The sequence below is a fragment of the Mustela nigripes genome, chromosome 17, assembly GCF_022355385.1.
Source record: "Mustela nigripes isolate SB6536 chromosome 17, MUSNIG.SB6536, whole genome shotgun sequence".
NCBI classification, from domain to species: Eukaryota; Metazoa; Chordata; class Mammalia; order Carnivora; family Mustelidae; genus Mustela; species Mustela nigripes.
The window spans coordinates 56,645,909-56,672,541 of record NC_081573.1 but is presented as its reverse complement, the minus strand read 5'-3'; the positions used below and the strand labels follow the sequence as shown (position 1 = coordinate 56,672,541).

The following is a 26,633-nucleotide window of genomic DNA, read 5'->3' as shown; positions in this document are numbered from 1 at the left end:
TCCTCCAGCCTGGCCCTTCCTCTCCCCCTGAAGACACCCCCTCCTTGGTATCAAATCCCGCCCATGATTAGAATCCCTTGGGGAGCTTTTAAAAAATCCCAGTGCTAGGCCCACACCCTAGGCCCATTAGCCTAGAGTCTCTGGGGTGGGACCCAGGCGTCTGTATCTTTTTAAGGGCCCAGGCGAATTCACAGGGTCATAGGAGACAGTGCTCAGGGTCGCTGCAGTGGTCATGGACATCCCCTGGGTCCCGTTTTGAGATGAAGGTGCCGAGCCTGCAGGTGGGGCGGGGCCTGCGACCCTGGCGTCTCTCACAAGCTCCTGGTGGGCCCACGCTCCGGTCCCAGGACCGCACTGCAAGGAGTATGCCCTGGAGAAAGGCCCCAGCTGGAAACCACTGCCCGTCTTCCCTCTGTGGCTGGTGTAAATAATAGCATCGGACACTTCTCGGACGGGAGCTCTGCGCCCTCCGGATGGTTCCGTCGTCCTGCTGCTGAGTGAGACTTCCAAGACCATCATCCCCATTTCATTTTATTTTTTTAAGATTTTTTAAAAATGTATTCATTTGACACAGAGAGAGAACACAAGCAGGGAGAGTGGGAGAGGGAGAAGCAGACCCCGCTGAGCAGGGAGCCCAGTGTGGGGCTCCAGTCCAGGACCCTGGGATCATGACCTAAGCCAAAGGCAGAGGCTTAATCATCTGAGCCACCCAGATCCCCCGGCATCATCCCCATTTTAAAGATGAGGCAAATGAAGCCTGGGTTGGTAGAACAGCCCATCCATGGTTACCCGGCTAAGCCAGGCTCTGGTCCAGCCAGGAGGGCACAGCTCCACTGCCTGCAGGCAAGTCAAGAGACACCGCACCACCATCTGCCCCTCTCCTGCCCTGTCTCTCCCCCACACACACACTTATTTGTGCTCTCTGCCTTGTCCCCAGGCCCCCAGCCCATCTAAGAAATGCATCCGGGCCCCTGCCTTCCTACCTGTCCCACAGACCCAGCCTGGATAAAACGGAAGCCCTCACCCGGGGTTTCTCCAGGCCAGCCCCTCCTGGTCCCTCCAGCTCCCGAGCCTGCGTGCCTCCCAGACTCCTGCTTCTCCACACCCTCCCTGTCCCCCACCGCCCGCACCGCTCCCCCACCCCACACACCCCATCTTCCATCTTAAGGCCCAGAACGCGCTTCTCCAACCTCAACAGACACACGACTCCCAGGAGGCCTTGTTAGAATACCGACTGTGGCTCAAGGCTTCTGGGTGTGCCTGAGATGCGGCATTGCTAACAAGCTCCCGGGGGCCCGAGGCTGCTGGTCCAGCAGCACCGCCCGTGTAGTGAGTTCCTGGGGGAACCCCAGCATTTCCTAGCCACAGACGCTGGCCTCTGGGCGGGACAAGGAGAGCACAACGTGGGGCCTCGCTCACACACCCGTGGTGGAGATCCAAGGGGCTTCCCTCATGGCCACCCTCCTCGCCTCTCCCCCCAGGCAGCCTGGCATGGAGGCAGCCCCCTCCTCTTCCCCAGAAGGGTGTGCAGAGCCTCACAGGCCCCAGACCGGGGTTGGGGCAGCCCCAGGGTTGGAACCCCCACTCTCTGAGCCTTGATTTCCCGTCTGTGAGTGAGTAGCACACCCCGGGGCTGGAGCACACAGGTGCCGAACACTGTCAGCCGCGTCCTGTTTTATCCATCGCTCCGAATGCTCAGGGGGAATCCCCTTGCTGGCCGACTGCGGGGACAGTTTAACTCCCATGGACTGAGGCCTTAGTGCTCTTAATCGGTTAGATGCCCACGTGCGTTTTAGATGAGGGGCGGCGCCCTGACAGCAGGTGAGCTCACCACGTCCTCCTGCTCCTGCTTCTGAAGCCAGCCACCACTGTTGGCCCCAAAAGAAAAGGCCAGGTCAGCCCCGACCACGCCCTCACCTCGACCGCACCCCACCCTCCAGATCTCCCGTCTGTGCAGTTCTGAGGCGCCGGAAAGTTTTTTCCACCAGCACAGACTCATCTTTGAGCAAACTCAGCGCAGATGTCAGCACGCACCCTGACCTCACCAGGCTCTGGCGGCTTCTCTCCCCGCTATTTCCTGTTGTGTACCCGTGGGGCGGGGGCGGGGCGGGGGCCAGCTGCACATGGCCAAGACCAACAAGCCCCCTCTCTCTCCACAGGCCCACCGAGGCGCCGCCATGGGGCTCAAGCTGTCCTGCCTGAAAGGTAAGGGGAGAGCTTCCCCACCAGCATCTCTGGGCCTGGGAGAGGGGTGGCGGGGGGAGGCGTGAGGCTGGAGAGTAGGAGGATCCACCCTGGAGTGGGAGGGGGACCACTGCTTAAGGCAGCATCTGTATACAGCAGGTGCCTTATAAAGGCTTGCTCTGACTCTGAGCGCCCCTGCAGGCCTTCCCTGTCACTGACAGAGAAAGTCGCAGTGCCCCTGGGCCTTGGCTTGTCCCTCAGGGGGATTAATCCCAACCCTGGAGAGTAAGGGAGGAAGAGCCCCGACCCTGCAGGCCTGTTACCACTGACATAGCAGGTCCGGCCTGCTGGGGGCTGGGCAAGGCCAACAGGGAGAGGGTCTGGAAGGACACCAGGTCACTGTGGAATGTGGTAGGTGTTGGCAGAGGGACCCCAGACACCTGTCCTGTGTCCTAGACCCTCCTGGCCCGCGTCTAGATGACCCAGGGGCACTGCAGACCAACATGGCCCCTACAGAGACCTCTCCCCTTGATGCCCGTCATTCAGGGACACATGCTCCCTAGCTGGAAATCCGGGAGTCGTTCTGGTGGCCCCTCGCCCATGTGTGGCATGCCCGGCAGCGCTGACTCACCTCCTGGATGTTTCAGAGGTGCCCTGGCCCTGGCCCTTCGCTGCAGGAGGTCAGGGGCGCGGGAAGGTGCAGGCCAGAGTGAAGGACCACGTTGTGTCCCGCTGCTGGGATGGGTGAGCTCAGCAGAGGCCCCATGGGCCCAGCTTACGGATTATGCCCCACCCCCTTGGCCAGGGGGCGAGGCATCTTGATGGACAGTTCCTCCAAGACTACGCGGGCGTGCAGGGCAGCAGGCGTGCAGGGCAGCGGGCGTGCAGGGCAGCGGCTCCCCTGGAGAAAATCCGGGTGTGGAGGGCAAGGTGGGGATGAGATGCTGGAGAGCCCGAGGCAGCCCACGCCCCTCCAGGGCCTGGCCCCTCTGAGGCCGCAGGCTGAGCCCCTGAGGGAGTGGGGGGCATTTGTTGGGCCAGCATCTGTGGGGGTGGAGAGCCCGTAGTTGCCTCTGGATGGAGCCCCTGGTGCCCCAGGAGCCTCAACCCTTGGACTTCGCGGCCGGGTCGTGCTGGGCACAGAGTAGGCATTTGATACAAGCTTTTGTTTTGGTTTTTAATTGTGTGAGATACGTGTCACGTAAAATGTGCTGTCTTTACCATTTTTAAGTGTACAGCCCCCAGACATTACGTGCGTTTATGGTATCGCGCAGAGGTCCCCAGCGACCACCTCCAGACCTTCTCCACTGTCCCCGTCCCACTCCCCCGCCCCCCCGCCCCCCGCCAGCCCCGCCTCCTCGTCCTACCTTCCTGTCTTTCTGCGGATTTGCCTACTCCGGGGGGCTCCCGCGCGTGCAATGACACAGTAACTGCCCTTTCCTGACGGGCTGATTCACTCAGCGTAACGTCCTCAGGGTCCGCCCCTGCCGTAGCAGGTGTCAGAACAGCCTTCCTCTCCAAGGCTGACTTCTGTTCCCCACGTGTATGGACCACCGGGGGTTGATCGATCATTCCCGTGGACACGGGGCTGCCTCCACTTTCGGCTGCGGGGACAGGACGTCTTTGACGAGTCAGCCAAGGCCCTGGAGGAGCGAAGGGTTGGAATGTCGCCGGGGCAGCGAGGTTTGCTCGCGCGTTTGCACCACAGCTCGTCAGGGCCTGTCCCCGGCCCGGGGCTGCCAGCCCTCTGCCCACACCAGCCTCACCCAGCCCTGGCCTCCGGAGGCGGCAGATCTCTGGGGTGTGACAGGCAGGGGGAGGGAGTGGGGGAGCCCAGGGAACCGAGCACTGGACCTTCTCTCTGTGCTTCACCAAAACGACCCAGGCCCACCAGCCCAGAGGCCCCAGACCCTCCTCCTCCTCCCGGAAGGGACAGGCCAGCTACAAAGGGCACAGTGCCCCACGGCCCGTTCCCTGCGCACTGCTGTCCACATTACGTCTCGGCCCTCACGCCCGCAGGCGTGGTGTTCCCCCACGGTGGGACTGCGACGTGTCCGGGTGTCCCTGGTCTGTGTCTTTCCATGCTCTCTAAGGCCTGTGCCCCAGCCCGCCATGAGTGGGCCTCTGGGCGGTTTCCAGCTTGTTGCTTTTGTAAATTGTGCCGTTTTGAACATCTTTGATTTCTGATTTGTTACATTAGTATTTCTTTGGGATAAATCCCAGAAATCAGAAGGACCCAGTCAATTCGTTACAATATATGGTGAGTTCTTCCTGGGGGCCCAGCCGGGACAGGACCCTGTTCTGCGCCTATTCTGTGTGGATCCGCTCCCCTGTCTCCGCGACACCCAAGTGAGTCCCCCCCAAGATTCCCAGTTTCTAGATGAGGACACTGAGGCACAGAGAGGCAGTGCCATTGGCCTGAGGCCACACAGCTGGGACCCGGTGCGATCTGAACCGCGGGGAGGCTCGTTCCAGAGGCCTTGCTCCAACCACGGTTGGTTTGGCCTCTGCAGAAGGTAACATTTTAAGTTGACATTTGAAACAGTCGCTGTAGCCAGAAACGTCATCAACACGTTCTCATTCAGCTTCACAGTCTGTAAGATGGTGTCGGAGTTTCCTGGAGCTGCTGTAACGTATTACCCCAAACTGAGGGGCTTCGAGCAACAGAAATGTATTCCCCCATGGCCGGAGGTTATGCGTTCTAACCACGCTGCCTCTCAAGGCTCTGAGCGAGGGTCCTCCCTGTCTCTTCCAGCTCCTGGGGACTCCAGGCGCTCCCAGGCATGTGGCCACGTCCTCCTGGGTCTGCCTCCGTCCTCACACGGCCTCCTCCCTGTGTCGCTCTGTGTCCTTTCTCTTAAGAAGACACCAGTCTTGGATTTACAGCCAGCCTTTTTTTTCTTTCTTTCTTTTCTTTTTTTTTTTTTAGATTTTATTTATTTATTTGACAGACAGAGATCACAAGTAGGCAGAGAGGCAGGCAGAGAGAGAGAGAGAGGAGGAAGCAGGCTCCCCGCGGAGCAGAGAGCCCGATGCGGGGCTCGATCCCAGGACCCTGAGATCATGACCCGAGCCGAAGGCAGAGGCTTAACCCACTGAGCCCCCCAGGCGCCCTCATCCCCAGATTCTTAACGAATCACATCTGCAAAGAACTTATTTCCCAATAAGGCCACATTCTAAGGGTCCGTGTGGATGTGGATTTGGGGGGATACTCGTCAGCCCACCACGAATCCTTTCAGCCCTGAGCCCCGCACAGGCCGGGCAGGAAGGTGCTTCTCTGGCCTGACAGCAGAGACAGCCTGAGGTGGGGACACGTGAGTGTGGCATGGAACAGAGGAACACACTTGTGCCAAAATCTTTGTTTCTGGTCCCAAAGGGGAGCAGGCACAGCAGAGCACTGGGAGTGGGTCCTGCTGCCAAAAGGGCCTGGCCGTGGCAGCTGTGACATGTGAGAGCGCTCTGCTGTCCAAAGAGCACCTCTCCCATGCCCTCTGGCGGAAGGGCTGGTATGGGCCGGGCGTGGCTGGGAGCCAGGCGCTGCTCCCTTGATGTGCCTCGTTACAGCTGGACAGCGTAGGTGACTTCACAGTGGGGGGACCGAGGCACAGGGCCGCTCTCACCAGCCCTGCATCCCCTGGCCGGCCAGGAGGGGCTTGGCTCAGCGGGCAGGAGAGGGGCGGGTGGTTTCCCAGTTTGTGCTCAGGAGCAGGCTCTCTCCAGGCCAGCAGCAGGCTGCACTGCCCCAGGGAGCAGCAGGGTCGGGCCCCCAGACCTGCGGCCTCCACTTCCCCTGGGAACTGGTCAGATGCGTGGGCCCCTCCCAGACCTACTGAGTCAGAAGCTCTGGGGGTTTTTAACAAACCCTGGGGGGGATTCCAGTGCCTGTTCAAGTCTGAGAACACTGGTGCCCGGGCTCCAGGGTCAGAAGGATCTGAGTTCAGATCCCAGGTGTGTCCTGGCAATCCACAACGTCGTACAAATCAGTTCATGTGTCAAAGCCTCAACTTCCCCATCTGCAAAATGGAGTGACGAGTGGGGACATCTCCCGGGCCAGGCTTCGAGAGTTATCTGAGACCAGCGCTGTCGATGGACGGGATTTCCTGTGCCCGGTTCTTTGTGCCTTCCTGTTCTGGTGGCAGCCGCAGGTGCAGGGGAACTCAATCTGGAGGTGCGGGCTTTCCCGTGGGGCTACCTCGGGGGCCGGTGTGGTCTCTGGGGTTCCCCTGAGGGCACCAGTGCCAGCCCCGGCCAATGACCGCATCGCTGTGGAGACAGGCTCCTGGGCCGGGCTGGTCCCAGAGGACCGTCCTTCTGGGGTGCCCGGGACCAGGTGGGAAGGCACCAGGAGATGGAGACTGGCTCTGGGGTTGGTGCCTCGCTCATGTGTTCTAAGGACTATTTGTTAGGACAGTTTTAGATTTCCAGAAAGTAGTTTCAGGTTCACAGTTTCCCCTTTAGTTAAAGCTTGCCTCGGCCGGGTCCCTTCCTCGAGGGCCCTGAACGCGCCTAGACAAGTCCTGGCTCGGTTCAGCTTTCCTGTTCTCCCTGCCAGCCCCTTTGCTGTCCCAGGACCCCACCTTACAGTTCCTCGTCACGCCCCCTCAGGCTCCTCGGACCATGTCAGTTTCTGAGACGCTCCTGTCTGCGACCTTGACTGTCTGGAGGAGCACTGGCCGTCTGTTTGGGAGGACAGCCCGCTGTTGGGATCTGCCCGACGCCGGTGGGGTCTCCAGTCTCTTGTGCCGAGCACGTGACGATGGTGACGGTGGGGCCCGGGACACGGGCCCGCCCTCCCCGGCACCCCTGACTGCTCAGGCATTTCTCCCCCTTCCCTCGCAGGGGGCTCAGAGCCCCTCCCTCCATCCGGCCTGTACCCAGGCATGGGGCGCTTGGGGGCGGGCCGTCGCAGTGCCCGTTTCTCACGGGTGTCAGGGAGCCTGAGACTAGCCACGGGTCACAGCGGAGATGAGAGCCACGATGCAGCACTCCTCCTAGGGCCAAGTCCGGGTGTGAGCCGTCCGATGCTGCGGGCAGAGCTGGTCGAGAGACAGCTCGTTGCACAATTATCGATTGTATCCCTACTGTGCGCGGATCCAGGGCCGGCTCCGGGGCTTCCGAGGGGAGCGAGGGGAGCAAGGCAGCCGTGTGTCTTGACCGCGGGGAGCTGGGAGAGGGAGGGAGAGGGGAACGTTACGCGGAACAGCCCCCCGAGTGCCAGCTGAGGGACGGAAACCCGTGGCCGGGTCTGTGGGCAGGGGTGGCACCAGGGAAGCCACCCGGCCTGGGGGAGCCGGTCTGGGAGACGGGGAGGAGAACAGCAGGTGGTCAAGGAGAAAAGCAGCCTGATTTGGGGGGGCAGGGAATTTAGGGGTTACTCCAGTAGGGGCTGGGAGCTCCGTGGAAAGGGAGGGATCAAAGGCACCCATTGGGCTAATACGCTCTGAGCCATTTTCGGATTGCATCGGGGCTTCATGCGTTTGAAAGGACGGTGACATGGTGGGGCCCCGCATTGAGGTAGAATGTGGCCAAGGTCAGCGTCTTTGTGTACTGAGCTTCCGTGTCCCCAACTGGACAGCTTCCAGCTGCCCTCAGGGGAACCCCAGCTTCCTGAGCGGCAGCTTCCTGCCTGTGGGGGTCCTCGCTGTCTGCCCTGCTCCCCCTCCCCGCGGGGTACAGAGCCCAGACCCTCCGTGTTCCCACGTGACCTCCCAGCTGACCGGCGGGCGGCCCGCTGTTGGGCGTCTGCCCCAGGCCCCAGGCAAGGGCCGCGGACGGCTCAGAGCCCTGTCCCCACGCAGGAGAGGCAGAAACGGGGTGTGAACGTGAGACCCAGACCAGCGGATGGTGTGGCGACAGCGGGAAAGGGAATTGAAGTGGTGCCCCAGTGGGCGTGAGACTGGCACGGGCCTCCTGCAGCCCTAGTATCAGAGCCAGCCGCACGGAGGCAGGGAACAGTGCTCCAGGCCGAGGGAACAGCGGACGCCAAGGCCCTGAGACGGGAACAAGTTTGTTGATCAGAGGAGCAGTGAGGACGAGAGTGTGACAGGGACGAGGGCCGCGGGGCCAAGCCGGGGGAGCCGAGGTCCCTGGGGCTGGCAGGGCTGTGGCTGCTGAGGTGTGCTCCTGAGAGTTTCTTGTGTGAGTAGTAGGGAGCGCGGAATCAGGGCAGACCAGGGGTCTAAGCCTCCCACAGGGGAGGCTTTTAAGACCCGCGCAGCCCTGGCCCACTCCCCAGAGGTCTGGGATTCAGTTACTGTGGCGGGGGTCCTGGGGACCGGTGTGTTTCTGAGGCTTCCCGGCTGATTGTCCCGCCCATCCCAGGGTGAGAACCACTCTCGGAGGCCGGCATCCTTGCTTTTCACATGGAACCTGGGCTGGGGGCTGACCGCCCCAGGGGACAAGGTTGGCTTGGCTGGAAACCCAGGAGGCAGGGGCTCAGAGGACAGGGAGACCCCCACCTGCTCCAAGGAGGGGTAGATAATCAGAGACTATCTTAAATGCCAAAGCAGATGGTACTTAACGTGGCCCCGCCCTGTCTCCCTGGGAGAACCAGCATGGCTCCTGGCCTGGATTTAGCCCCGTGTCCTGCTTAGGCGGACCACCCCCCCGCCCCCACCCTGACCCGTGCCTGCTGTCCTGAGGAAGGAGGGAAGGACAGCCAAGAGGGTCACGGTCAGGTTGACTGGCCTGGGGCGTGCCTGAGGACCTGTACCCAGGGTAGGCTTGGGCTTCCATGCATGGGGGCTCTGGAGCAGAGATGGCCCTGGACAGTTGTTCCAGATCCAGGGGCACAGGCCTTTAACCTGCCCGTCTACGGGACATGCTGGAGAAGTGGGCCAGGAGGGGCATGACCTTGGGCAGGGCTGAGATGAGGAGAGTGAGGGTGTGCTGGCCCCCTCAAATTGTGTACCCTAAGCTCCTTGAGTGCCCCACTCAGTCCCTCCCAGGTTGGGGGCAGAGAGGTCCTGGGGGCCATCGGCGGGCAGTGCTCAGGCCCACTGGGGACTAGCCTGGGGCATAACGCACAATGTCCACTCGGGCCACAGGTTCCAGTGGGGGGCTGTGGGGCCAGGGGCTATGGGCCAAAAAGGCACAGGCTCCGAGGACGCCTGTCCTTTGAGTTCTAGCTCCCCCCCACAGCCAGCCTCAGCTCCTGACAGCCCACCCTGGCGTCCTAGGCACGCGCTTCCCATGTGTCGGTCAGAAGGCGGGACCATGCTGGGGAGACCATGAAGGCATGAGAAAGGACAGGCAGCTCTGTCCCAACAGCTGGGGAGCCGTGTCCCACGCACACGGCTCCGCGAAAGGGACCGGGGCAGAACGGCAGGTCTAGCACTGCCATGTGTGTTGGAGAAAGGAAACAAATATGCCGAGGAGGGTGTTTGTACGTGGAGACAGAGAGTGTTCTGGAAGGAGACACAGGAACAGCAGCCATGCCTGCCTCCCAGAGGAGAAGCATGAAAAACAAGGTGGCTGGGGGTCAGCCAAGAGCAGGGCCCAACAGGCTGGAGTCTTACGCAGCCGATGTCTCTGGCCTGGAGGGACCAGCTGGGCCCAGTGTCCCCACCCTCTGGGACTCTGGAGACGTCCCCGGGCCCCGTGACCACACACTGGGCCCCTCTCCTGAGAAGCAGGATTCCCAGCCCTGCCCCTGCCTCTCTCTGCCTCTTCACTCTCTCACTCCTTCACCTTGATCAGACCTCTCCTGCAGCAGCACAGCCCACCTTCCTCCTTCCTCCCCCCAGCCCGTCTGTCTGTGTCGGCCCCTCTCAGGAAATGTTTTATTGCTCCTTCTCGTCACTTTATTTTCTGAATATATCAAACATATATTCAGAAATATGTATATTATATATTCAGTGGTACAGAACGTAAATTCCGTGGTACAGGACGTAAAATGTAGAAAAGAAGACGTAGTGAAAACTCCGTCTGCCCCTGCTGCTCTCCTAGCCACCCGATGGGAGGCAGCCCTAGTTAACTGCTTCTGTGGGTCTCCTTCCAGAATGTTCTACGTCTGCATGCCCAGACATGATCCTGGGCGTATCCCTTTCCTTTATGCAACGTGCATGGTGGCATTAGAGCTGCCGTTCCCCGGGCAGGTGTCTGCAGGCGTGGGAACAGGCTCCCTTGCGGACCTGCTGTGTGCTCTTTTACACAGTGGCAAGTAGTCCCTCATGTGGCCCGGTGTCCTGGTGTCACCTTTCCCAGCCCATCTTTCACCTGCCAGGGAGCCTGGCCGTGGGACATTCCCCGGAGTAGCTCTGCTGGGTCAGAACACGGGCACCCTTGTCTTCCTGAGAGTCTTACCACGTGACCTTAGGAGTCGCGCCCGAAGCCTCTGCATTCCCACGTGGGGAGTGACTAAGCTAACAGTGGTAGCAGCCTTTTTTTTTTTTCTTCATTCTTGCTGATCTCACGGGTGAAAGGTGCTATCTCGGAGAAGTTGCGTTTCGTTTCCGCAGGAGAGGTTTGCCTTCTTACTGACGTGCGGTGCTCGGGCAGAGCAGGGTCACAGGCTGTCGGGGAGCCGCTCCCCGTGCCCTTGCACACACCCGCCAGTGTCCTCGCGGAGAAACAGACCCCCACCCCCACCAGCACTGGTGGCTTTCTCCTGCCTCTGTCCTTTCCCTGTCCCTGACCTCTGGGTGTGTCACCTCTTTTGTTGAGCAGGTGCCCAAGCCCCCGACCCTCCTCTGAAGTCACTGGGGAGACCCAGGGTGGAGGCAGGAACTTGTCCCGAGCCTCCGTTTCTGCACAGCGAGGGCTGGGACACCCTGGGACAGAGCTGAGTGCACTTCCTGTCTGTCACCCTCGCACGTCATTTGTCACCAGATTTTTATAGCCGGCATGGTGCTGCCTCTGGGGTGACAGGGCGTGTGACCAGGGAACTGGCCCAGGAGCCCACGGAAGGAGGCAGCCAGGCCTCCCTGGAGGATTCCCTGGGGGAAACCACAGCCTCAGCTGTCCTTGGTGGCTCTTGCGTCCCCAATGCCAAACGCCACTTGGCCCAGAGCTTTTGATCTGCTCTGCTGTGTGGCCGCCCATCCGTGGGCCCTGCCCTGCGTCAGCTTCCCGCAGCTGGGCACATCCCGGTCCCCGGGGCTCACAGCGTTGCTCAGGATGGCCCTGCCCACCTGCTGCCTCTGGCACCAGCTGAAAACTCCTTCCCGGGGCCCCTGGTGGCAGTGGTAACAGTCCCAGGCCCGCTGAGTGCTGCTCTGGGCCAGGCTTCCCCAGACACCTTCCACTTAAGCTCACACAACCTTAGCAGGGCCCTGCGGGTTACAGGTCACTCTCCAGGGTGAAAGTTCTTGATCCTAATAAGGGATCAGTCACCCTGTCTGTGAGTTTGCAAACAGAGGCTCAGAGAGGGTAAGAAAGTTGCTCAGCCCACACAGCTGGCGGAAGGCAGAGTAGGGCCACTAGGGCCCTGTGACTCTTGGCCGTCCTCGGCCGGTCCGGTGACTCCTTCCCTGCTGCAAGGGACAAACGAAACCAGCAGCTCTCCAGGGCCTGCTCAGAAAGGCCGAGGTATCGGGGTGATTTGTAACAGCTATGACCGTGGTTCTCGACTTCTTAACGGGGGGAAAGGGTGTTTTGCTCCCCACCCCCACCCCATTACCTAGAGTTATCAGATTTCGGTGGGGGGGGGACTGGATGCCTAGTTACATTTGAACTTAAAGTAAACAAGGAGTAACTGTGTAGTGTAAGTATGTCCCAAATGTTGCACGGAACTTCTACTAAAAAATTACTTGGTTTTTTGGGTTTTTTTTTTTTTTTTTTCTTTGGTTCTTTAATTTGTATTTCATCTGGTAACTCCAACCCCCAGGAGCCCTGGCCGCCTCTGGAGCCATTCTTCGGTGTCACCGCCAGAGGGCGCTACAGCCTCTAGTGGTCAGGACCAGGCGTAGGGACCTCGGAGCTGCACTCAGCGGCATCTGCCGCAGGCCAGGCGCCGCTGCACGCTCAGCCCCCTGGCCGAGTCCCACAAGGCCTCCCAGAGAGGCTGGGGTCCGGAGCCGGGGCCAGGAGCGCACCAGGGTCCTCCCTGGTGCTCGGCAGCACGGCTGGGCAGGTGGGCAGGTGGGCTGCAGGGGGCACAGAAGGGGGGGGCTTCACCCCTCCTTTTTTCTTTTTAAGATTTTATTTATTTATTTGACAGAAATCACAGGTAGGCGGAGAGGCAGGCAGAGAGAGAGAGGCGGAAGCAGGCTCCCCGCTGAGCAGAGATCCCGATGCGGGACTCGATCCCAGGACCCTGAGATCATGACCTGAGCCAAAGGCAGAGGCTCAACCCGCTGAGCCACCCAGGCGCCCCAGCCTTCGCCCCTCCCTCTCTCCGGCTCCTCCTCCCGGGCTCTTGCTCCAGCAGCTCATCCCTGACGCAAGCTGGGGCTTTTTCCTTAATTAAAAAGAGATTTAAAATATCCACTGCTGGCTCCACTGGGCCCAGGCTGCCTCCAAAAGGTAAAACCGTCCTCACCGCCCTGGCCTGGTCCATAATAATGCAAGGCTTTCTGCTTAATTGGAATGAAAAAAAAAAAAAAAAAAAAAAAAGATTAAGTGCATCTGAAACCCTTGGAGGCAGTTGTCGGCGTGTTTTTTGAAAGACCTACACTGAATCGACATCTGGTCATCTCGAGGAGTTAGTGCTGGCCCCAGCGCACCCTGTTCCCACCCCAGGGCCTTTGTGCCTGCTGCAGCTGACCCAAGTGCCCTGGCCTTCCCTCTGTCTCCTGCCGCCCTCCGACTGGCCCCGCTGGGAGTCCTTTGCGGACTCCTGACCCTACCCTGCTGCTCCTTCCCATCATCTGCTTCTTACTGCTGACCCAGACTCTGGAAAGTGTTTGCTGGCTGTCCCTGGGAAGGCAGGCTCCATGTCCGTTCCCACGTGACCCTGGGCACGGCCTGACTCCTCTGCGCCTCAGTGTGCCTCTCTGGAAGATGGGCTTCTTGTGCTGTCGGCCTCACTGGGAGGAGCACCTGGTGACTCCCCTCGATGAGCCTCACACACTCCCGACAGCGGGTTGAAACACCAGGGCCCTCTCTCTTTTTTCCAGCCGATGCTGAGATCTTTGGGTCCTCGCTTCCACACTGGGGGCCCTGGAGGGTGGAGGAAGGCACGGTTTGGGGGGGGAGGAGCGGAGAAACATGCTGAGACTTTCCTCCTCTGCCATGTCCCCAGAACCTGCAGCGACGCCGGGCACATAGCGGGCACTCGCTCACCCCCTGCCGACTGAGCACCTCCGCGGGCCCGGCTCTGTGCCACAAGGGAAGGGAGAGTCGGGTGAGAAGGCCGGGGCCAAGCGAGGCGGGGTCCCAGCCCACTGGCAGTGCTGAAAGTCAGGGTCCAGAGTCCCCGGAGCCTTGGGCTGGTCTGATCCAACCAGGAAAATGGGTCTCCGAGGGTTAAGTTGGGACCAGGAACATTTTGGGGGAGCTGCCCTCCCCCCAGCTGTCCCACAGCAAGGGTGGGACCAGGATTCTGACCTGTGCTCAGGGGGCTGGGAGTAAGAGCCGCTGGGCGGCACCCAGTAGGTGCTCAATATTGGCTCAATCTGAGGAGGTGCTAAGGCCAGAATCTCGCGCTATTAAGAACCACATCCGCTTTCAGAGCACGCTCCGCAGGGCCAGCACACGCCCATAGGACTTGCACCCCCCAACCCCCCACACCCCCACACACCCCCACACACCCCCAACCCCCAGCGAGGGTGTGGACTTCAGCGCGTCTTAGTCCCCCTCAGCGGCCCTGGAGGTGGGGACCATGACTTACCTTGTTTGGCCAGGGAAGAAACAAGGTCCAAAGGGGGTTCCCTGCCGGCTGTGTTGAAGCCTCGGTGTATGTTCCGGTGTCCACCACACCGTGAGCCCAACAGAGCCACTGTGTGTGTGTGAGGGCGCCTTTGGGGAGATGGGCACAGCCCCGGGGACATGGTCCCAGGCCATCTCCAAGCCGGGCACCAGTCAGCATGCCATTCTCCAAAGAAGCAGCAGGGGGCGCCCGTGAGCCACGCAGCCTGCCCAGGGCCACAGGTGTCGGTGGTGGTCCGGGAGCGGCCTGGGGGCAGCTGGGAGCCGCAAGGGGGAACCGAGGCATCCTGGGCACAGGCCTGGCTCTGGGCTTCTGAAGGATGAGAAGGGGTGGCGGATGCCAGGAGGGGCAGGGCGAGCGCTCAGGCCTGGAGCCACCGGGCCCCACCCTCCCAGCACCTTCTTTCTCTGAGCCTCGGTTTTCTCGAGGGTCCAGAGCCCCGGACCCACCCCACGGGGTGGTGTGAGGAAGCGGCGCGGTCCCCAACCCCGGGCTCCCCCAGGCGCCGGCCAGCGGCTCACCCTTGGCCGTGTCTCCCACGCTCGGCAGCCACATGCCCCACGCCTGGTACTTCCTGCCTGCAAAACTGGTGTAACCCCTTTTGCAGCCAGAAGACAGGCTCAGAGTCGTGCCCTGTGTTCCCACAGTCACCCTAGCTCGCGGGTCCCCTGCCCCTGCTGGTACAGTCACTTGGGTACTTTTATAAAAATCCACGGCAGCCCCAGGGGGGGCCCGGGTGGCTCAGTCAGTTAGGCATCCGACCCTTAATCTCAGCTCCTGTCTTGAGCTCAGGGTCATGAGTTCAATCCCCAAGTGGGACCTGGAACCCTTTAAAAAAAAAAAAAAAAAAAAGTGAACCCAGGCGCTCTGGGGGTGGGTCCTCCCCTGGTCATTTTCATACTTCCCACGTGATTCCCAGTGGGCAGCCAAGCTGGAAAGCCCCTCCCCTCGAGCGGGGAAAGGGGCAGAGCCAGGTCTCCGAGGAAGTCTGTCTGGCCTTGCTGCACAGCATCTCCCCACTTCTTTCTTTCTTTTTTTAAAGATATTTATTTACTTATTTATTTGACAGAGAGAGAGAGATCACAAGTAGGCGGAGAGGCAGGCAGAGGGAGAGGGAGAAATAGGCTCCTCCCTGAGCAGAGAGCCCGACGCAGCCCGATCCCAGAACCCCGAGATCATAACCTGAGCCAAAGGCAGAGGCTTTAACCCACGGAGCCCCCCCAGGCGCCCCCAGCATCTCCCCAGTTCACCCGCAGGGAAGGCCGGTCCTGGAGGCCAGGGTGTTGGCAGATGGGCCTGCTCTCGACCGGGGACCAAGAGCAGAGCGTGCCCCAGAGCAGGGCCCTGTCCAAGTCAGGTGACCTCCACCTGCTAGAAAGCCTCCCTGTGGCATCCCGAAATGTTTCAGTACTTCTGGGGCACTGGACTCTGCTCCCCATCCCCTGCTTCCTTAGGGCCCGGCCCCCTGGAATCCCAGCCAAGCCCACCCCTTCAGGAAATGGGTTTTTAATGGCGTGAGGCGGGCCCATAATTAACAAGTAACAATTCTGGCCTTAGCACAAATGAGCTCCTTGTCTGGGGCAGGGTTGGCATTTGGTTTTAATCCCCAAAGTAGGCTTTATCTCCTGAGAGCTTTTTCCCTCTTGCTAGAGGCGGGGCAGCCCCCACCCCGGAGTGGGGGTGGGTTTAAGACTCGCTGGAGTCCTGCTCCTCCCAACCCCCCCCCCTTCCTCTCCTCTCTGCCTTGAGCATCTCTCCAGGGCCCACTGAGTGACCCGAGGCTTCATGATTAAGAATGTGGGCTTTGTCGCCGAGCTCCCAGAACCTGTTAAAATGCAAATGTGGGGCCCAGGGAAGAGTGTGGCTCTTCCCCATTAGCATTTTATTTTAGAATTTGGGAATATTCGAAGAGGAAGTGGCCTTGGAGAGGGAGCAGGGAGGCTCCCTCCCGTTCGAGATAACAATAATCAGAGCCTCCTTTTGTGGCCAGCACTCCATGAGACGCTCTTTATGGATGATTATAGAGAAAGCTAATAGGGATTGAGCACCCTCTAGGCCCCTGGCTCACCAGGCAAGTGCTTGACGTGAACTCATTCATTTCCTCAAGCCCAGCACCCCCATCTGAGGCAGGGACTGTCACTGACAACAGCAGCCGGGGCTCAGATTTTGCTCTTGTCTTTGGCGTTAAGCAGGCTCAGGCTTTTCGCGTTCTGTTACTGCCTGTTAGAACCTCGGGCATGGCTGTTCCAGATCCACACTCCTGACTTCCGAGGGACCACTGGCGGCCCACAGCCCTTGGGCCCGCTGCTCGTTTTTGTCAATAAAGTTTTACTGGGTGGGGGACCCGGGTGGCTCCGTTGGTTTCAGCATCGCCCTCTTGGTATCAGCTCCGGTCTTGATCTCAGGGCGGTGAGTTTCCAGCCCCATGTTGGGTCCCTGGAGTCTACTTTAAAAAGAGAAAGGAAGAAAGGAAGGAAAAGAAAAGGTTTTATTGGAGCCCGGCCCCTCGTTCGTTGGCCTACTGTCAGTAGCAGATGTCCTGTGACGATGGCCGCGTGAAGCGGCAGGAGACTGCAGAGCCCCCAAAATGGAAAATTCTTCCCGCCTGGCTCTTTCCAGGCAGTTCGCTGGCTCCGTTGTGCAGCACTGTGGTTATGAGGAGCGCCAGTCGTCAGGGTCAGACAGACTGTTCAGGGTCTGCCCAGCTGTTCCACTGAGGGCAGGTTCTTCTTCCCTCTGGTCCTCAGTGTCCACATCCATGAGATGGGTCTGGTTAGACTTCTCAGCTCAGTGGGAGCCATGAAGACCGACGGAGAAAGCCCCCGTCACGCGCCTGGCCTGCGGCGAGTGGTCCGTAAGTGCGGCCCTGACAGGTGATAACCAGACGGCCTCCTGCAGCTGGTTTTCCTGGGCCTCACATTCTGGCCGGTCCTTCTTTCCATCAGGTTGGCGACTGCGTCCGTGGGTGCTCCCGAGGGGCTTGGAATCTGGTGGGGAAGACACGGCCTCTTCTTGCAGAACTGACCAGCCTGGCTGTTTCAGGGTAGCACCACCCCAGGGAGGAAGTAGGATCGGGGTTCAGGATGGGGAGGAGGCTGGGGCGGAGGCTGGGGCGTTGCCCGGTTGAGCCGGTCCAGGCTTGACTTTGGTGTGATGATGAAGAAGCCGTGCAGGGAGACGGAGGCTGAGTTCCCTGGAAGGGAGCAGGCGCCCGCCAGGCGCCGCCGCGTCCTCTCCCGGCCCACAGACGTGGGTCCGGCTGCCCCGTTTTCTCAGTGAAAACAGGAAGTCAGAGGGAACACAGTTCGGAGAACAGCCTCACTCCTGACAGCAGCTGCGGGCTCAGGGCTTCCATGATTCCCTAGAAAGACACATAGAACTCACTGGAAGTTCTTGTACTCGTGGTGATGATTTATTACAGGGAAGGGACACAGATTCCAATCGGCCAGACCGAGGAAGTGTGTAGGGCAGAGTCCAGCCAAGCTCCAGACAGAGCTCTTGTGCTCTCCGCAGAGCCCCGGATGTGTGACGCTCTTGGTGTAGACGTGCCACACACACACACACACACACACACACACAGTGTGCCAACCAGGGAAGATCGCCTGAGCCTCAGTGTTCAGAGTTTTTACTGGGGGTTCTGGGCTGAACTGTGCCCCCCCAAATTCATATGTCAAAGTCCTAGCCCCCAGGACCCTAGCATGTGACCTTATTGGGAAATGGGGTTCCTGCAGACGTGACGGGTTAACAAGAGGACATCCTAGGTGAGGTAATAATCTGGCATGGATTATTATGGATTATAATCCATGACCCAATATGCCGGTGTCCTTAGGAAAAGGGGACATTTGGACAGACTCACACGCAGGGAGAAGCCGTGTGAAGACGAAGGCAGAATTCGGGAGATATGTCTGTAAGCCAAAGGACACCAAACTTTGGCAAGAACCACCAAGAGCAGGGGGAGAGGCATGGGGCCCGATCTCGCTCACGACCTCAGGAGCCAGCTCTGGAGGCCCCGTGCTCTTGATGTCTGGCCTCCAGACTGGGGGAGAGTGAGTCCTGTGGTTGGATCCCCACAATCTGTGGTCCTCTGTCCCGGCAGCCCAAAGGCACAAACACATTGGGACTTGATTACAAAGGCACGGTTGACTGCCCATGAGACATGTCTGTCTCCAGTCCCTCTGGGTGTCACTCCGAGTCCGCGTGGCTGGACTGTCCAGTGTGACGAGGGCCCAGACCAGGGGCTTGGCGGTGGCCTCCTAGAAGGTGAGCACGAGGCTCCTAATCACACAGAGGCCCGGGGAGGGGACGTGGCACCCGCAGCGAGCAGCTGGCCTGAATTAGAGCCAGTGGGCTCACCACTGTGCCTGCTGCTGCTGCTGGCGGCTTTTCCGAGCGCACAGCCCGGGTCACGCTGCAGATGGGCCAAGAAATTGGCCTGATTCCATTGCTTTAGGTCACCTGATGGTCATGCTTTTGTAGCTTCGAACAGGCCGTCTTTGACAGTCCAGGCATGAGGTGCCCATCAAAGGAGCACCCCTTAGGGGACCAGGGTCACCCTGAGAAGCACCCCGTGATTTTCCCACAGCATCGCGGGTCCGGCCTTCCCACTGTGCACCTGCTGTCTCTTCCTCCTCCTGTGGTCGGGGCGAACTCTGTGGCCTGCATCAGCTTCCAATTCCGTGTGACAAATTACCCTCAAACTCAGTGGCTTGAACATGGATTATCTCTGTGTCTGTGGCTTGGGAATTCAGGAGCGACTGCACCGGGGGCCTCTGGCACAGGGCCTCTTGTGGGGCGACATTTAAGCGGTCAGCCAGAGCTGCTGTGTCGTCCGAATGCGTGGCAGGGCTGGAGGACCCCGTGTCCTGGTGGCTCCCTCACAGGGCTGCTGGCAGAAAGCCTCGGTCCCTCATCACACACCCCCATGCCCAGCTGCTTGCTGGCCCTGCAGCATGGTGGCCGGCTTCCCCCAGAGCCAGAGGGCAAGGAGGAAGCATCAATCTTTTGTGACCTTGTCTTGGAAGTCCCACGCCATGCTTTCCGTCAGATGCTGTGCGCAGGAATCCGTGCTGAAACCATCTACACGGGAGGGGAGGCAAATCAGACTCCACCTCTAGGAGACAAGCTGGAGAACCACGACCCCTCCCCCAGGGACCATCAAGGAACAGCAGGAATGAGTCACCCCATTCCCCAGCTCCTGCTGGGACAGGGACCCAGATACCTGAGCGAATGTCATCCCAGTCCAGGGCTCTTTGGGGTGAAGAACAAAGAGGTGTGGGGGCTGGAGGCAAGGATTTAACACCCAGCTCGGCAGTGCCCGAAGGTGTCTCTCATTCCCGGTTGACAGCCCACCGCTTGCCCTCTCCCAGGCACTGTGCGGGCCCAAGGGAGACCAAGGAGTGAGGCACTGGCCGCCCTCTGCAAAGGGAAGCAGAACTAAGAACTGATGCTTTGGTACAGTGTGATCAGAGCTGGAGGGAGGCGGATGAGTGAATCAGGGTGGACGGACAAAGGAGGGAGGGATGGCATTTGCCGGGACAGCTTCCCTGAGGGAGAGCCCATGTTGCTGGGCTTTGCAGGGTAAGTAGGAGCCCGTTGCCCTGGCAAAGGAAGAAAGAGCATTCCAGGCAGAGAGAGTAGCACGGGCAAAGGCCTGAAGGCGTGGGGGAACCCAGGGTTTTGGGAAACTGAGCAGTTTGGGGAGTGCATGAAATGGCAAGGAATGAAACTGCAGGTAGTTTGGGCCAGATTGTGAAGGCTGGCGTGATTCATGATCAGCCTTTCCCAAAATGTACGTCATAACTCATGGTTCTGTGAGGTGGTAACAGGCATTCCTTCCAAAACAGACCCCGAGGTGACTTAAGTTCAGGAAGCCCAGGGTTAAGCTCTATGAAAGCAGCTTCCCTGTTGCAGGACTTCTCAGAGCCTTTAATTCTCTAACCTGCATGAGAATCTCTAAGACAAGGATAGACTAGATGGGATCCAGTCAACACTCAGGTATGTGGTATTCCCAAACTTGTGTGATCGTGGAACCCCCTTCCCAAGGGAGTCTCAGAGGCCAGCGTTCCGGGAAACACACTTTGGGAGCCACCGCTTATAGCCGGGTGGTCAGGAGGACGTGAGGGTCCCACAGGTATGTGGGAGGGTCAGGTTTGCGGTTTCCTGCGGAGAGACTGGTTAGGGGCCTGGGAAGGGAGACAGAAGGAGAGCAGAGATGCTGAGGGACGGCACGGCGGGCTTGTCCCGGGCTCGGATGGCTCGGGGGCGGGAGGGGGCGTGGAGAAGGCAGGCCTTGCGGCGGACACTCTGCTCTCTAGGCGGACACTCTGCTCTCTAGCGTGCCGTGTTCCCCCGACTCAGGGAGGAATGGAGCGAGGCGTGTGCTGCGGGTCAGCGGGTGCCTTTCTGTCAGCGGGAGGTCTGCAACGGGGCGTGGCCGGGCCCCCTGAACCTCTCCCCGGCAGCCCCTGGACCACAGAGTCACCAACGGGGTGGAAATGGGCAGATTCCCAGGAAAGCACAGCTGGCCCAGACTGACACAGGAGGACACAGAACACCTGACCTGCCCCCCCCATTGCGGTCCGAGACGTGGGGGAGGGGTCCTGGGGGGCAGGCTCGGGTTGAGAGCCCTGTTCTGGGCGCCCGCCACTCTGGGGCCACGTTAGTGAACAAAGCAGGTGAAACTCAGTGCCCTGCCCGAACGAGGCCGGCGCGGACAGGTCATCCTGTGGCCCCGCGCCTCGGCGACCCCGTGTATGCAAAGCGGGGGCCGGCAGACCGCCCGGTCCTTCGCGAGGAGCGGCACTGAGGGAGGGAGGCAGGCCGCCCGCCCCGCCAGTCCCCAGCGCCCGCTGACGCTTGTCTCCCTGTCGTGTGTGTGTACGTGTGTGTCCCACGGCCCGCCCCCTCAGGCTTTAAAATGTGTGGCAGCAGCGGCGGGAGCAGCCATGACGAGGCCCCCGTCCTGAGCGACAAGCACCTGGACGTACCCAACATCATCATCACGCCCCCGACCCCCACGGGCATGATGCTGCCGCGGGACTCCGGGCAGACAGGTGAGGCCGCCGGGCCGCCGCTGCCCAGCGTGTCTGGGGGGCCTGGCCGGGGACAGCTCGCGGGGACCCCCCCTCTTCGTGCCGGGGGCGTCTGAGCTCACGTCCCCACCTGCTGGGGTCGGTTAAAAATTTATGCTCGGATCTGCATCCGCTGCCCCAAGGGCCCCTCGCGTGCGCCAGCCCCGGCGAGACGCGGCCTATCAAGTAATTCACGCGACAGCCCCGGACAGCAGCTGGGGCGCCTGTTGGATGGGGCCAGGGGGGCCCAGCAGGGTAATGGATGGAGGTGCCTTCCCTGGCCAGCGGGGGACGGGGGCTTCGTCTTGCCAGCCACAGCAGCTCAGCTGGACAGGGCAGGCTCGGAAACACACCACGTCCGGGCCCAGCTGCTCCCCAGGCTTCGAGATGCTGCTGGCTGCGGGGAGTAGGCAGGAGACAGACCGGTTCCCAGAGAGGGGTGCAGCCCCGGGGCCCCGACCTGGGGACACTGTGGACGCTGTTGGAGCCAATGGGGTGACTTGTTTGTTCATTAGAGAGATTGATGGGGCCATGCCTGTGCTCGGTGCCAGGGCTGCCGCTGGGAGGAGTGAAAAGTACTGATGTTAGCCCTGGGTGATTTCTCATTGAGTTCTCAGGGTAACTCCAGGCCAGGTCCCTGTTTTACAGGCGGGCCAAGTGAGGTTCAGAGACGTCAAGACACTCGCTCTAGAGAGCTGGTCAGTGGCAGGGTTGGGAGTTAGGGCCGGCCGTGTGATCTGTGGCATCCTCCTGGTGCCCTCCAGGTGGATAGCGTCCTCCACCACCAGCCAGGGGTGGGGTAGACTCTTCCTAAGTCCAGAGCTGCCCTACCAGGGCAGGTGATCGGGGGAAAGCCACTGGACCCCCTCGGGGCTGGGCCATTCTCACCGTGGGTCACCTTCCTGTGTCACCTTCCCAAGAGCCAGGTACCAGGCTGAAGGCTTCTCACAATGTTTGTTCTCCTGCCAACACTGAGGGCTGTGAGTAATGCCCTCAGATGGGAACCCTGAGGTCCAGAGAGGGACAGTGACTCACCTAGGGGCACACAGCAAGGTGGGAGAGAGCTGGTCTCTTGTTCCTGTGTCAGCGAGAGAGCTCCGTGCAGACAGCAGAGACTCAGGCCCTTTGCTCTGCCATCAGGCTCCCTGTCCTGCCAGCCTTGGTGACCCCATCTGTAAAATGGGGTCATAACTACCTTCCTTGCCTCCAGGGCCAAGGTGATTGTGGGGAGACTTAGGGCTACTTTACTAGGTCAGAGTCCCTGAGCTCAGAGGAATTCCGAAACCCCAGGAGGCCCCTGTGAGTGCAAGTAGCTTCCGGGCTGGGTCAGCGCAGAGAGCCTGCAGGGCCGTACCCTCCAGTCCTACCTGGCCGGGCCCCGTCCCTCCGCCTTTCCCCTTTCAGAGAGCGGAGGCATGGGATAAAGGGCGCAGACCTCGGCGTCAGAAGCCCTCGCTTCGATCCCTGCTCTGTGACTTAGCACCTAGTGACACTGAGCAAGAGGTACTACATCCCTGAGGCTCGATTTTCCCATCTGTAAAATGGTGCCTCTGACAGGTTGGGAGGACCGGGGACGGGACAGGTAGGGTCTGACATCATGCCCTGCACAGAGGCTGTGCTGTTCATGTTGTCACCCGTGGCATTTAGGGCGGGCAGAGACCACCAGACCTGGGTGACACCTTATCCAGCACTCCTGGCTCCAAGGGGTTGTCAGAGACCTGGGCCTCCCCAGGCTGAGGGTTTGGGCCTTCCTCCCAGGCTTGGAGCAGGTCTCCCCACCCACTGCCGGGCCTCAACTTCCCATCTCTAGGACAGGGGCCTGGAGGTGCGGACCCCGGGTGCAGCCCCGGCCTTGAAGGCGCCTCCTTCCCAGGAGATGCTGAGCCAAGGATGGGGCCCAGGGGTACAAGCCGAGGAACCTCGGTCAGCGCCGCGAGCGAGCTCTGCGTTGGGTGCGGGCTGAGGGAGTCACGGGGTCGGCACCCTTACCTGCCTGTATGTGGGGGGAGCGCGAGGTGGTGGACAAAGTGGGGAGCCCAGAGGCTCTGGCCCTAGAGCTCTGTCGGGAAGGGAACCGGAGGCGGTGGGTGCCCACCCAGATGCTGATTCCTCCTTTTCCTCCTAGTGTGGCTGGAGGAGACGGGGTCGTGCCCAGAGGATGGAGAGATAGACCCCGAGGCCTGAGGAGGAGGCACAGGTCGGAGAGTGTCCCCACGCCCCGTTCCAGCTCCCCCAATCCACATGTCCCTGGGGCCGTGGCTGCCTGGGACAGATGCGCCGAGCCCGCCGGACACTGGACGGGAGAACGAGGGATTCAGGAGCCCGACCGGTTGCGAGGTGGCAAATAGAGCAGAGGATCCGCTGGCCCCAGGGCCATGTTTCCCAGGCCCCGCTGAGCGGACCAGACCCCTCACGCCGTGCGGTCATGGCAGCAGCTGCCGGGGGCGTGGGGAGAGGCTTTCTTCTGGACAGAGTCCCCTCCCTGAGCCCTGGGCCACCCCGACCGGTGCGCACAAGGCCAACACACACAAGAACTTGCAGAGCGGCCGCTCCGTTTTTTACACGTTGTTTCACAGACTTCCAAGCAGTACAGAAGGTGATTTGTAATTCCTTTTTTGCGTTACAAATAAAGGTCATCTGTCACCATCAGTGAACCCCACTTCTTGGGCCTGGCAGCGGCGATGGAGTGCACACAGGTACAGAGGTGAAGAGAGTTGCTTCCTGCAGAGGGAGGGGTGGGGCTGGCCGTGGGGGGGGGGGGCTTCCGAGAGTCGTGCCCCCCCAACCCCTGCTCCTGATTCACACATGGCCACAGGAGCCTGTGGGCCAAGGCATGGCGAGGACGGAGTCCCAGCTCCGTCCTCGCCAGCTGTGGGATCCTGGTCATGACACATCTCTAGGACGGGGAGGCAGGGGGTCTGGGTTCGGTTTTGTCAAGAACATGAAATCGTTGGTGCCCCGTTCCCCTTCGAGACTGTTCTGACAGTGGCCCTTGTGTCTGGCTTCCCTCAGAGGTTGTGTGGCCCCCGCTGAGTTGTCCCTTTCCTGAAGCAGCAGATCCTAGAGCAAAGGCTTGTGGGGAAAGACTTGATCTGGAAGGTGATCCGGGGCCACACAGGGAGCGGGGAGGGACCTGCGGTTCAGGAGGGACCCCAAGTCCACTCCTGGGTTGAGGAATTCACCAGAGGGACTCAGGACTCAGGACTCAGAAAAGCCACTCGGGCTGCTGTATTTATGGTTTCCTACAGCAAAAGAATGTAGATGACAATCCTCAAAGGGCAGAGACGACAAGGGTAGGGCCCAGGAGAGAGCACACAGGGACGTCTCGCAGGCAGCGTTTGACTTTCCAGCCTCCGGGATGACGCACGCTCGGGCCTCGCCAGCCAGGGCAGCGCCTTCGAGCTGGGGCGGGGGTGGGGAGTGGGGGGGTGGGGGGGTGGGGATGGTCCGTGGTTTTCCCTGGGGGTTGGCCACGTAGACACAGCTGGCTGCCCACACGGTGACCTCAGTCCCCAGCCCCTCTGTAAATCACACCATCAGCCTGTTCTGTGAGGCGGAGGCTCCAGGTAAACAAAGATAGTCTTATCAGGCAGGACATTCCTAGAGCCTTGAGGTCACCTAGCAGGAGCCCAGAGCAAAGGCCAAAACTCTCTGGGGGGTCTGCTCGCTCCCTCTCCCCCAGTGCCTCCCCCCTCTCGCCCCTCCCCCAGGGCTTGCTCCCTCTAAATAAATAAATACATAAAATCTTTTTAAAAAGCGAAGACAAGATTCCAGAAGGCAATGACACCGTCGCATTGGCCGCGTGTTCCCTGAGCTCACCCACGGCAGGTGCACGAGGTTTCCGTGACTTTGCGCTGTTCTGAGCACATCGAACTCATAGGAGTCTCTTAGAGGAAACTCCTAGAAGTATTAGTCAGCGTTCTTTTTTGCTTTGACATTGCTATATAACGAACAAGCCCCACTCGAGGCTGAATGTGGACCCCCCCCCCCCACTGGCATGTTGAGACCTAGTGCCCCATGTGATGGGCGGGGGGAGCAGGGAGGTAACCAGGCCATGCGGCTGCCGCCTTCGGGAGTGGAGTGGTGCCCTTACAAGAGAGACCTCCGAGACATCGCACCATGAGAGGTCATGGCCAAATGCGTCCCGGGAAGAAGGCTGTCATCAGATGCCGGAGTACTCGTGCCTCAATCTCAGACTTCCCAACCTCCGGAAACGTGAGAAAGAACATTTGTAGCAACCCAGAGAGACTCGGCGACACAGGCTCCCCAAACTCGGCTTAGGTTAGCGAACATCGATGTCTCGCTCCCTGGTGTTTGGGTGGGTGGCCGCGAGGAGCCGGGTTCACAGCGGCTTCGTGTGTCTCCTGTTGTGGCCAGCCACTCCCCAGGGTGCTGTCCATGAGGGTGCCATCCACACGAGTGTATTCACAGCTCCTGCTTATCACGTGGGGCCCTAATCCCCTGCTTTGGGCCCCAGGGGCTGCTGGGCAGGAGCTCTGAAGACCAACTAGGTCCACAAGCCTGGGCGCGGCAGGAGCCCCACAGCTCCCCCCGGCACAGCTCAGAGGCCTTCAGCCCACTCAGCAACCTGCTGTGGCTAATCCCGGCTCCATCCCAGGCTTTTAGTGCCCATGGCAACAGCAAGAGGGCTACGAGCTACAGCCCAGGCAGGAGGGGCTTGGTCAGAGGCTGCTCAGTCCCAGGATGCTGGCTCCGGCTTTCTTGCAGGGGTTCCTTGCTCTCATGGCGCCCAAGGTGTTTGTGCCAGTCCCTGGCTTTGTGCTTCTTGTAGCTAGGACCTCCATCCTCGATGAAGCCAGATCCTTAGTAACAGGAGAGAGACCTTTCCTGGGGACATCTGCATCCCCGAGCTGCAGCAAACACCGTGACGCGGCCCAGCACCTGTCCCTAAGCCTTTGCCTTCAAGCATGCTCTGTGTCCCCACAAGGGAGGGCCGAGGCGGAGGGGGCTTGCTCAGTGCATGCTCTTGCCCTGGGAGGGCTTTCAAGGAGCAGCAGGGCCCCCCACTGCAGCTGTAGCATCCCACATAGGAGCTGTCGGAAAGAAGGGGGGTGTAGGTACGAGCAAGGACTTTGGGGTCAGCAAGACCCACGTTGTACTGTGTGACTTCGGAAAGTCACTCAACCTCTCTGAAGCTTCTTTTCGCCTAGAAAGTGCGGATAAGATGGGGAGATGAGGATTCAGTGAAACAGTCTCCGTAAAATCCCTCCTTGGTGCCTGGCAGGGATCAGACTGCCGATCCGCGGTATTCATTCCAGTCGGGCTGGTCGCCAACCCCTCTGGGCCTCTGTTCTCAGCTGGGGAGTGGAGACAGTGCCCGGGGACCTAAGGATTACATTGACACTGAAGGTATGAACGTGGGGTGGGCGGTGAGAGGGGGGTATCCAGAGCCGTCCACCAGGGGTATGTGCGGGGGGCCTAGGGGAGCCCAGCATTCCAGAACAAGCACCTGGGGCTTTCTTGGGAGTGGGAGCAGGCAGGCAAAGGACTCTCAAGGCCAGCTGGTCCTACCAGGGTCCCCCCCTTTGGATGGATGAGCACCCCCTACC

At 60.4% G+C, this 26,633-nt stretch overlaps 2 protein-coding genes across 6 annotated transcripts in view; one reads left to right on the top strand and one right to left on the bottom strand.

The window, feature by feature from the left end:
- Positions 1–23,712, top strand: part of C17H16orf74 (chromosome 17 C16orf74 homolog) — a 29,542-nt gene extending 5,830 nt beyond the window's left edge. The window contains exons 1-4 of one of the 4 annotated variants that reach the window (XM_059381484.1): positions 2,179–2,205; positions 16,741–16,847; positions 20,902–21,045; positions 23,189–23,712. In XM_059381484.1, coding sequence (XP_059237467.1) covers positions 16,757–16,847; positions 20,902–21,045; positions 23,189–23,247 — 294 coding nt within the window. In that variant the 5' untranslated portion in view covers positions 2,179–2,205; positions 16,741–16,756 and the 3' untranslated portion in view covers positions 23,248–23,712. Of the gene's footprint in view, positions 1–2,159; positions 2,206–2,909; positions 2,929–16,740; positions 16,848–16,873; positions 16,939–20,901; positions 21,046–23,188 lie in introns of those variants that run through there. The other 3 variants (XM_059381485.1, XM_059381486.1, XM_059381487.1) reach the window with 3 other exon arrangements.
- Positions 12,006–16,729, bottom strand: LOC132004870 (uncharacterized). 2 transcript variants are annotated; one of them, XM_059381482.1, is made up of 3 exons: positions 14,515–16,729; positions 13,955–14,305; positions 12,006–13,284 (listed from the first exon to the last, which is right to left on the bottom strand). In XM_059381482.1, the coding sequence occupies exons 1-3, from the start codon at positions 14,546–14,548 to the stop codon at positions 13,106–13,108; spliced, it is 564 nt and encodes a 187-aa protein (XP_059237465.1). In that variant the 5' UTR covers positions 14,549–16,729; the 3' UTR covers positions 12,006–13,105. The 2 variants fall into 2 exon arrangements, with proteins under 2 accessions (XP_059237465.1, XP_059237466.1); XM_059381483.1 differs by having other exon boundaries at positions 13,955–14,728.
- Positions 23,713–26,633: the final 2,921 nt, after the last annotated feature.

Excerpts from the sequence above, each read along its gene's own strand:
- LOC132004870 (XM_059381483.1), bottom strand. The coding sequence starts at position 14,548 with ATGTGGCTGCCGAGCGTGGGAGACACGGCCAAGGGTGAGCCGCTGGCC. Across the intron at positions 13,285-13,954 it reads TTCTTCCCTGGCCAAACAAG|GGCCCCCAGTGTGGAAGCGA; the intron begins GTAAGTCATGGT and ends TCCACCCTCCAG.